The sequence below is a fragment of the Xenopus laevis genome, chromosome 5L (assembly GCF_017654675.1).
Source record: "Xenopus laevis strain J_2021 chromosome 5L, Xenopus_laevis_v10.1, whole genome shotgun sequence".
Taxonomy (NCBI): domain Eukaryota; kingdom Metazoa; phylum Chordata; class Amphibia; order Anura; family Pipidae; genus Xenopus; species Xenopus laevis.
In genome coordinates, this window is record NC_054379.1 from 111,020,026 (window position 1) to 111,031,466 (window position 11,441).

Sequence of the window (11,441 nt, forward strand, 5' to 3'; positions counted from 1 at the left end):
GAGCGGATTCATTCAGAGAAGCGTACCTTGAAGATACTGTATTTTCATATAAAGGACTTGGTTCTTTGAGATCAGTGCATAGCTATATCCTACTATCTGTAGGTTGTTTTGCTATCTCCTAATTTTACTGTTTATAAACTTAGCAAAAGTTTATCACTTGCTATGAGACCTTAAATAAAATCTAATTGATAATGGGGGAAAAAAGTATGTTTTTGAAAAAGACCAGTAACGCCACAATTGAAAATGCTTCTGCTATATAGAGAATTAGTTGCTTTTAACTGGAAAGTTAATCTTACAAGTAATCTATAGTCTGCTGTAGTGGAATATCTGTAGTGGCAATACACTGTAGTGCAGTGCAGCAGACAGAGGGGGCCTAATCAGGACCTGTTAAATCCATGCCCCCCTAAACATGCCTAATGATCCAGATTTCATGCCCCCCCCCGAGCAGTGCTAAAGTAGTAGATGTAGAAATAGTGAAGCACCATAATGTTATAGTAGTAGTGGTAGAATTTGTGAAACTTTCTATAAGTATAGTACAGGACCTGTTATCCAGAATGCCCTAAGGTTTTCTGGATAATGGATCGTTCCAAAATTGGGTCAGCATACTTTAAGCCTACTAAAAAATAATTTAACCAATAAATAAACCCAATAGGGTTGTTTTTACTCCAATAAAGATTAATTATATCTTTATTTGTATCTAGTACAAGGTACTGTTTTGTTATTACTACAGAGAAAAAGGAAATCAAGTTTAAATTTTGAATTATTTGAATAAAATAGAGTCTGAGGAAGATGGCTGCCCCATAATTCAGGGCTTTCTAGATAACGGATTTTCAGATAACAAATGCTATACCTGTAGTAGGCATAAAAAAACGTCCTTTTGATATAGCAGTATTGACAGAAACTATAGAAATGCTATAGTGCTATGGTGTTTTTGGTAGAAATAAACTGTAATGTACCCATTTGTAGGTCATGGCTGCACACTGTTGACTCCAATTTAGAAATAATCCAAACAATATTTTCTTGTAAAAGTCTTATTTATTAAAAAAAATCACATAAAAGATGTAATCCATACAAACTGACTAAAAATTGCCTGAAACCATATCTGTACATTGTACCCCATGCTTGGATTCAGTTCTTGAAACAGAATTCATTACTATTGCCTATTGAAAATAACAGTCACATACAAAACCAAGAAAAAAAAAAGATTAATATAGAAATAACACAGAATATAAAAAATTCTAGCAATGTATATTGTACCAAAAAAGGGCAAAAGAACTATGATGGCTGTTGCTAGTTATGTATGAAGGTATAATAAACAGTAAGGATGAAATAATGACTTCAATGTAAACTGAACGCCATGGTGTTGCAAAGAGGGAGATGTATAATTTTTTTTATAACTGGATAATATTGACGTAATTATTGGACAGATTTCAGTTGGCACTAGGTTGATCCTAATGTTTACTCATTGAAATGAAGTGAGCCCTTCTGGATGCAGGGTTCAAGTACACTAGGAGAAGTGGTTATGCTTTGCAGTTCTGGCATGGCTGAACACAATGGGGAATGTCTGCCAAAAATGTACCAATAATGTTAACTGACGACCCTCCAAATACATACAACTATACTCGTCCTTCTAACAACAGTTCCAAATGGAGGGGCTAGCTCCCAAAGGGGAGCACAGGATCTTGGCTGGGGGTTTGGAAATATTTGGAAAGAATGCGTGATTTCTCTAATAGATACTCCTGGAAGATACTCCTTGGATTCATGGGTGAATACCTGAATGTAACTTGGCCTTCACTCAAAAAATCTGCTCTAACTGGACATCTAACAAGCCATAAACACCAGTCTCCCCTTTCTGATTGACCAAACAAAGCCAGCACTTAATGCACAGCACGGGAAGCAACGGGGAGTTGGGTGGCGACTAAGTTTCATGGGTGTTTGTGAAAAGTCCTATTGTTAAATATTAGACTCTCTGAGGACATATCCAAAATTTTCATGTAAAGCTCGTGTTTTGATATTTTATATAAAAGCCATAAAGAATGTTTCCTTTTATAGATTCAAAGCACTGCAAGGAATTGGTACTGTAAACTGTGAGTTCTGCAGTTGTATTTATTGGCACATGATTTCACTTTTCTGAAACACTTATAACAATTTGCCTTCTCAACCCAAACACACTTTATTTTAGAAATGATGAGGCTTCCTTAGATTTTCGACAAGGGTGAATGCTGACTTTGTATTTTTGTTGGGATAAAACTTGGAACACATAGTTGTGCATGACAGTGATAGTAGATCAGGTAATACAACTTTAGCACATTTATACATTTAGCCCATGGAAGATATTTTGTCATGTCACCAAAGTACTAGAGATAAGGAATATCTCCCTATATTAAGCATTACAGTTAGAATAGGAGATATATAACTGTTGTTGTTGTGCCTAGTGCGGGCTACCCTTTATAAGTGCCAGTTTGACTTACATTTTATCAAACACAATAAAAAGCATTATGGGGTGCTATGTAGGTATTGGATTTTACAACCTGTATGGATTGTTCTCTTTAATGGCAGGTGCTGAACTGCACAGACTGAAACTATTACTATAGATCTATATAGCAATTCTTATTTGTATTTATTGTGAAGCCCTTTATCCATGGGCCTGGGGTGCTGTTTGAATGTTATTGACTGTTGTTTATTTAATTATAATGCTTTATTGGATTAGGGGTGCAGGGTTTGTGCAGACAAGAATATGACATAGATTAATGCTGGCATCTGTATAACCTTCTGTTTTCTAACTCATATTGTTGACTTTCAAGATTTTAATATCTTCCTGCATTAACTTATCACTGTCATTGCTTTACTGGGTTGCTTAATGATATGACAGCATGGTACTTTTGCTGAATAGAAGCATGCAAGTGTATGCTGGAATCTAAGGAAATGCAACGCATTTAACAGTAAAACTATGTGGAGAATAATGTCCTAATGTCCCCATGGCAGTTATATTCTGTATTTCTGTTCCTCTGTTACACGTAATCTTTTCCAGCAGGTGGTGCACTTTTATTGTAGCTTCTTGGTGGTGGGTAGGAAGTCTCTCTTCTGGGACAAGAGCAGCAGAGCAAGGCACCTCCAAGGATTGCCAGTGCAGCCCCAGCCCATCCAATAAATAAGGCAGGACCAAACTCATATCTGTGGAAAAAAGATATTTACATTAAATTAAATCACTATATAGAAAACTTACAAATAAGCAAAAACCAATATCTTTTGGCTAAAAAAGCTATTTTAAATAAGATATGCTTAAGCAAAAGGCAATACAACAATAGGATCTTAGCTTATGCATCACTATTCTCTGTTTCTCTTATAATGTCATAGATAAACAGATCACTTCTCTATCCAATACATTCATTAAGGGCCCATCCACATAAATAGTGATAAATGGAAGATACATTCCACGAAAAGTGAGAAAACGAAGAGTATTGTTATTAAAAAAAAGAATCAAATGGATCTAGGTACTGGTCCAATTTGGGGACAGATGCAGATTTCTTTACTTTGAGCAAAGGTTTAAATTTGATGAACACAACTTTTTTTCTGCTTCAATTACATAGTCACAGTTGGTGACGGACTGGCCCACCAGAAAATCAGGAAAATTCCCGGTGGGCTCAGGTGTCAGTGGGCCTCTTGCCTCTAACCATTTGGCCTATTTCATGGTCATTCCCTATTTCTTTATGGGAACAAAGAGGTTTAATAATGTAAGAATAGAGTATAGTATGTAGAGAAAAGAGACTAGGAGAATAGAAATGTTGAGTAAGGTATAATAGTTTGGAAAGTGGGCCCTCAGCCTAAGGCTGGGGTTGCCCAAAAGGTAGATTGGGATCTTCCAGTAGACCCTTAGCTTAGGATCAGTAGATCTCAATACACTGTCAACATGGAACATGGAACAGAATGCTAACAATGCTTTTATGGATGTAGATCATAATCGGACATCATCACTAAAGTAGACCTCACATTAGTAAAGTATGGGCACTCCTGGTCTAAGGTCTTCAGGTGGGCCATTGGCATCCCAGTCCAACACTGGTCACAAAACCCTAAAATATCCCTTACAGTGACCTAAATAATTTCATTTAAAGCTCAATAGGCTGGAGATTTACAAAAAACGTATTTTATCTATTTATATTAAATCTATATAAAGTATACTGTACTTTGTTCCTTTGTACCTATTTTTCCTTTTTTCAATTCATGGACATATTTGGCCTTGCTAGTTGCAGTTTGTATTGAATGAAGCATTTGTTGATTTGTACTGTTCCGGTGCTACTTACTTAGAATTGGTTGGTGTGAACACATTGTAAAAATCCTTTGCGATTTTATTTCCATACCAGCTTGTTGCTATCAAAACACAGAGACCTAAAGAGAAACAAAATATTGAAATTTGTGTTCAGTTTATGCACATATGGTGGTAGAGAGGAAATAGTACAGAGGATGTTAGTAAAGAACAAGATTTATTATATTTACTGTTTGTGTGCCATCTTTGTCCTGGGATTAGGTGTTCACTGAATAACTTGATATGTGGCTCTAGTAGCCTTATCCTTTAAGGCTAACAGCCCCTTTCCAACGTAATGGTGCTGCCCAACATTTCTACAGTAGCACTTTATGAATAGTTTAAATATTGACTGGAGTAAGCCCTAGACCCTCAGTTTTCTATAAGATCTGCCTAGTCATGATGAGGATTGCTCCTAAAGCATCAGCTTCAGACTGCTAGCAAGCTGGGTAAATGTCAAAACATTGTGTAAATGTACAGTATATGGAATAATGTACTCCCATTGTAAAATATCAGGATATTAGAAATCACAAAGGAGATCCATGACCATGCAAGGGACACAGGCTGCAGTCTGAGTGCTTTTGTACAGATTATGGAATTCCAAAACACAAAGTTTCTATTTCAATGTACATCTGCATACATATGTGAGAAAGTGAGTTCATTGATCTTGCTCAACATGTGGACTTTTCTTGGGTGTAAAACAATGTCACAAATGAGGGCCTTAAAGAAGTAGAAGGTGTATTATAATAGATTTACTACCTCTTTCTCACTCTAAAGTTTTACACTTACCAGCAACAATGAAGAGTGCTCCACCCACTACTCCAACCTTTGCCTTCTTTACTTCATCATCTTGAAGACATGTCAAGCATTTCATCCCTACTGCAGCAATACACATTGCAAAGAAACCAACAAGAATCCCACAGATCATCAGTGCTCGGGTGGCCTGCATAGTGCCTTAAGAAAGAAACCATAGCTCCATTACGAATAATCAGATGCAACATTTTAAGTGTTCAACTAGATTTTAATGGTAACTCTTGTGTTTAAGTGTTAAACTTTAGTTACAATATACTGTATGTATCTGTAGTAGTATTAATAATAAAAGTATAACAGTATAAAAGTCTTTCATTTCTTTAGATTTGGTCCTTCCAGAGATTCTATTGCCCAACCCTACGTTGACTGGACTTAATTATTATATAGTCCCATACATACAGTATAGTGGATAACTGTCGCGCTACATGGGAAAATTTGGACAACTCAGATTTATTACTGATTATTCCATTGGGGTGAGAATTTGTTTGTTTGTTTGTTTTTAATCAGATTACACAGTAAATATCGTCATGAATGTGTGTGTCCATTTTAAGAAATGTGCATGGGTTCTCACATCCAATATATTTCATTCTGGAATAAACTCATTATCCTAATAGCCTACGAAATTCCTAAAATACAGATAGACAATGAAGGTGTTCTCTGATTCTCTAAAATCCAAACTGCTGGGATTAAAATTCTCCGGTTCAATTTTTTGTATATCTGCCCCAGAGCCATCTAGCAGTGCCTTTAGACATCACTGTTCTAGAAAATACTGAATACAACTTCTTACAATTTGTCTCAGATTAAGTCAGCTGGGATACACTATGATGGGCACACATAATAATTCCAGAATCAACACACAGGCCTGGATGTCCATTATTGGTCTGTTTCATACATAAACATATATCAGGGCAGAGCTAATCCTCAACTAAGTGAGACATGCTTACAATGTACTCTTCAACTGCCTTTCCTCTTATGGCAACTGTGATTCTCAAGAGGGTGTGATACAGTAGCATAGAATGTGTCATGGTAGCAAGTGCCACTCCTGTTTTAGTACTATAGAATAACAGTTTACCATTTTGCTAAAATGACAGCCCTTTTGGTGGCCTTCTTCGTCCATTGCATTCAGAACTCTATTTTGGGGGAGCAGCTTTCTCAATTTGGGAAGCATTGCATTGTGGGTGTCATGTTTGTGAAAGTAACCAATACAACCTTCCTTCCCATGGTACAGAAAAGATTGAGCATTTGGACTTGCAGGCAATATAACATTTGCATTTGTGTTCTGCACATAAACCATGTTATCACATAAGATAACTACAACTACCTATCCAAAGTTTCCATAGTACTGTGACAGCAGCTTAGACTTCTAAAGCTGAGATGTTTTTCAATAAGGCCCCCTGAGATTCCTTAGCAGCCCCTTGCCCTTTCCCTTAAAGAAAACACTACATTCATCAGTATGCTCAGTAATTCTGCTGAATATATAAAAGTGCTGATTGTAAATAAAAGGGTTCATCAGAATAAAAACACAGACCTTTATTCGGCAGTTGCTCTATATAATTTTTGGCAGCTGTACTATTATTTTAGTAGCAGAGGACGGAGTTTAAGTGTTTTTGCTGTACAATTCTTACTGATCCTAGATTAGGCGACCATGTAATAACATCTTGAAAATCTTCCTGTTATAATTCCTTGCCAAGCCCTTACTTGAAAAGTAGTAACATGTTTAACTTGCAAGCAAGTCTGAACCAGAATCTGCATTTCTTTGTTCATCTGAAATACCCCAAGCCAAGCAACACTTCACAATTCATGGTCTGACTCAACCATTCTATGTATATTATATATATATTACTTGCTGTAACAAGCAAGCATACTTCCATTTATATATGTATTATTAAAAAATGATGGCTCTTGCTAAATACCGCTCCTTACCCTGTATTTATGTGTACATATATAAGTCTGTGTTTAAGTCTGTAAGAAATTCACAAGTTTCATATTCACATTTTTTGATATATCAACTAAAGTAACTTGTGTAAGTAGTCTTGCCAGTGTTGTAACAACACTCTCCCGTAACAAGGTGCTGGTGTAATTTGAACCACCCTTGGGTCTTCCATTCCCATAGAGATCCAGAATTAAAGTAGATATTTCAGCAAATACAAACAAATGCAAACTTTAGATAAGGAGTCATAGACTGCTAGGTTAAAGGGGTGGTTCACCTTAAGGTTTACTTTTAGTATGTTATAAGATGGGCAATTCTAAGCAAATTCTAAATTGGTCTTCATTATTTATTTTTAATAGTTTTTTTAATTATTAGCCTGTTTCTTCTGTCTCTTTCCAGCTTTCAAATGGGGTCTCTGACCCCGTCTAAAAATAAATACTCTGTAAGGCTACAAATGTATTGTTATTGGTACTTTTTATTAGTCCTCTTTCTATCCAGGCACTCTTCCATGCATATTCCAGTCTTGTATTCAAATCAGTGCATCGTTGCTATGGTAATTTGGACCCGAACAACCAAATTACTGAAAATGCAAACTGGAGAGCTGCTGATTAAAAAGCTAATTAACTCAAAAACCACACATAATAAAAATTAAAACCAATTACAGATTGTCTCAGAATATCACTGTCTACATTATATTGAAAGTTAACGCAAAGGTGAACAACTCCTTTAAGGAATATGAGTGAATAGAAGAAGGTGTATGTGTGTAGATATAAAGGGAGGGTGACAAGGAGAGAAAATGTCTCAATTATGACACAGGGTCTGGTTAGAACAATGTATATGCACAAAACAACTTAGTTGTCCAGTTAGATTCTTAAACTCTTTTTCGTAGAGAAATTTTTGCCGTTTCGCAAATTTCACGGGAAATTCATGAATTTTTCAGCGAAACGCCCCAAATTCGCCCATCACTAATTCTAACATTCACAGTCAATGGAATGAGCTAGCAGCTGATCATTATGAGTAATGTACAGTATCTTCTCAAATGTTATGCAAGCACATCTGTGATATAAGCAACACTAGCTGAGACATGCTCATTTTCTACTTAGGCTGTTTGTACATGGTGCCCTTTATTGCACATAATAATAGATTATGTTTTTGTATTTATTACTGTATATGTTACTCGGGGCAAATGTTTGCACTAATAATCAGGATATAAAATTTGACACTTTAGTGAATGGAAATTTGGGACCTCAGAATCAAAGCCATACATTACATGACCAGTGTTTACTACTATGAGATGAGAAATAGTTTTTGACCAAACTTAAGGACAGCAATGTATTTCAATATAAAACACAAGAGCCATGAATATCCTGTAAATTATATCCTTAGTGCTTAGTGATGTCATCAGTTATAATCGGAGCTTAGCGATGTCATTTCTGTCACATGACTCACTGAAACGTGTGTATTATAATAAATAATGTACCCCCTGTTGCAAAATATGAGAATATTAGAAGTCACTTCATCGGTAACTTATAATATCCTTATATTTTACAAGAGGGGGTACATTATTCACTCTATAACTTGTAGTCTGCCTGGCAAAAAAACAATTCTATTATAATCTAAACTGTTACAAATGAGTTTCACACAGGGGCGTAGGGCTAATTTGTGTAAAGCATGCAGCCTTTAGGGCAAATGTTTTGGCTGGTTTAATCTTGTCTGTGCAGCACAAATTTGTGAGAACCTGCCCGTTTCATGTCTTCCAGCTTCTCACCTATGCAAGAATGAGACTGTGCAGTTAAAGCAGAATTTGTCCTTCTTTACAGACTTCAAAATGTTCTTTCCAGACTTCCTTACTGGGATTAAAGGCATTTCCCTATTGTTTTAGAAGAATCATATTAAAAGGATCAGTGTTTATTTGCGGGATTGTGTGTAGATGTAGCTGATTGTACGGATGGCAGTTTCCTTTCTGGGTGTGTGCCTGTGTTTAACTTCAGCACCACTATGTTATCTTTATTGCCCAACATAGTCTGAGAAAATTATATTCAGTAATAATATAAAACATAAATGAAAGCCTATTGTATAAAGAATCATCAGGCATTTTGTGAGACTTCACAGAGTACCAGTATATTATAAGCAGGACACACCTTAACTTAGTGTATCATGCAGGAATCTTGCAGGAGGGGCTGCTGCTGGTTCTCTGTTCTGTGAACTTAGAATAACTGGTGAACTATCAACATCTACGGAACATAAAAAATAATCCTGCCCCCCATACGGTCTCCCAGTATTCAATCTATCCAAAAATAACATTCCGCTAGGAAGGATGTTATCCTTTGTGCAAAGAACAACACCTAACTCTAGTTCTTTATAAACAATTCTAAGGTCTCCAGCAGGGCTACAGCTATTTTCATATATAACTGCCTTGTCTTCTCAATTGGATCCTTTTAACCTATTTACAACTGCCACACAGGTTCCATTCTGTTCTGAAACAGTCATAAAAGCTAATGTGTAATAACATAAGCTTTTCCAAACCTGAAAGCATGTCCTCAAGCTGTTTGTGGAAACTAAATATGAAGCCTGTACCCTGGCAATAATAAAATAAGATGTGATACCCTCCAGCTGTTGTGAATGACAACTCCCAGCATCTGCTGACTAACAGAGGAGACTGGGAGTTCTGATTCACAGCAACTAGAAAGTGGAAAGTTCAGCACTCCAGTTTATACATTGCAAGAACAAATGTCCAGGAGTTCTGTGTTCAACACTTATACTTCATAATTGAGAACATAAACCAAGGGTGAAAAAATATTGCCGGAGGCGTTAATCTATCCCAGTGAGAAAAAAGACTGAAAATAAATGGAAATGGTGTTATGGCATCAACACATGAACTGCTAGAGTTTAAGGCAAAAGTAGAGAGGCATTCTTCATGTTATAGTTAGTGTTACTGACTATTTCATTTAACACCAGGTACATTCTCTGTGGACAACCCAATAAACTCATATGAAATGTATTCTATGGCCAAATGGTTTAGACTAAACCATGTATATTAACCATGGACGAATCAATTAACTTAATACAGTTACATGTTGGAAAAGGGGGCTGCTTGTCAATGAGCCATCAATGGAAAACAATCTCTATAGCAAGAGTGAGAGCATTTCTACCTAGAGGACAAACATCTTTTACTTATTGACTTACTATTCACGATTTTCTGTTGGCTATAATTATTTTTTTTCCTATCACCAACAAGTTAAGATAAACACCATGTCAACTTGTAATAATATTTAAATTGAAGCTGGTATTTTATTAAGCCAGCATAAACTTGTCATTTCGTTGTTGATAACTGGATGATTGGTTGTCAGGGGTGTAGTGGCACTTAGCGTATAATTACACATACAAAATAAGGTCATTCTATCCATCAATGTTTATAGCTCAGTCTATCTGTCGTCAAAAATTCTTGCATCAAATATAAAGTAGTGGACTGTAAACAAAGATGAGAATGCAAAAGGACCTGGAATTTTTTTTGCATTAATTGTTTGGCAGCTAGATATACATATACATAGGGGGAATATATATATGTATATATATATATATATATATATATATATATATATATATATATATATATATATATATATATAATTAAATAAATTAAATAAATAATCATACTTACTGTCCATCTTCAGCAATGAGTCAAAGGATTTACACTGCATCTGCCCTGTGCTCTGCATTACACAAGACATCCAGAGTCCTTCATAGGTTATCTGTGCTGTGATAATGGCATCCCCAGCAAACGATGACATTTTCCATTGAGGGATTGCAATACATACTATAAACCCAATCCAGCCCAGACAAGCTAAGGCGAATCCTAAAAGTTGCAAGCCTGCGTTGGCCATCCTTTGGAGTGGATCAAATAAGTTACCACTTGGCCTCCCTCTGAAGCAGGCGCTTGTCTGCTCTTCTGTAGTCTAAGGAGGACCCTTAGGTAAATGTAGACTGAGAACTTCCCAAGTAAGAAAAAAGCAGAGAGGAAAGAGTTGATCGGTGGTCTGCCAAGTCTATCTGCTAACTAAAAACTTCTGCTTATCTGCCTTATTTAAAGTGTCTTCTAATGTCCTCCCAGTGGCAATCCAATAGAATTGCATGGGATTAGTAGAATAATCACTGATACTTGAAGTGAAAGACTCATCACCACCTCCCACCACATTTGTAGCACCACAAATGTTGTTCCTGCTTGATTTGACTGCAGGGGAGTTAAAAGCAAAGCTGATTTCAGCCGTGTAGTCATTGTTTTTGTCCTCATCCATAATACATATTTTTTAAGCCAGGTGTTTTTCACCAAGCTATAGAACACCCTTAGAACTTGCAAGAGCCTTAAACAATGCAGTGGAAAAACAGATGAATCAGAAACAT

The 11,441-nt window shown here is 36.2% G+C and overlaps 1 protein-coding gene across 1 annotated transcript; it reads right to left on the reverse strand.

The window, feature by feature from the left end:
- Positions 1-1,015: 1,015 nt before the first annotated feature.
- cldn1.L (claudin 1 L homeolog) lies at positions 1,016-11,108 on the reverse strand. The gene is made up of 4 exons (XM_018263594.2): positions 10,702-11,108; positions 5,090-5,254; positions 4,302-4,386; positions 1,016-3,174 (listed from the first exon to the last, which is right to left on the reverse strand). Exons 1-4 carry the CDS (start codon positions 10,922-10,924, stop codon positions 3,012-3,014), a joined length of 636 nt encoding a protein of 211 aa, XP_018119083.1. The 5' UTR covers positions 10,925-11,108; the 3' UTR covers positions 1,016-3,011.
- Positions 11,109-11,441: the final 333 nt, after the last annotated feature.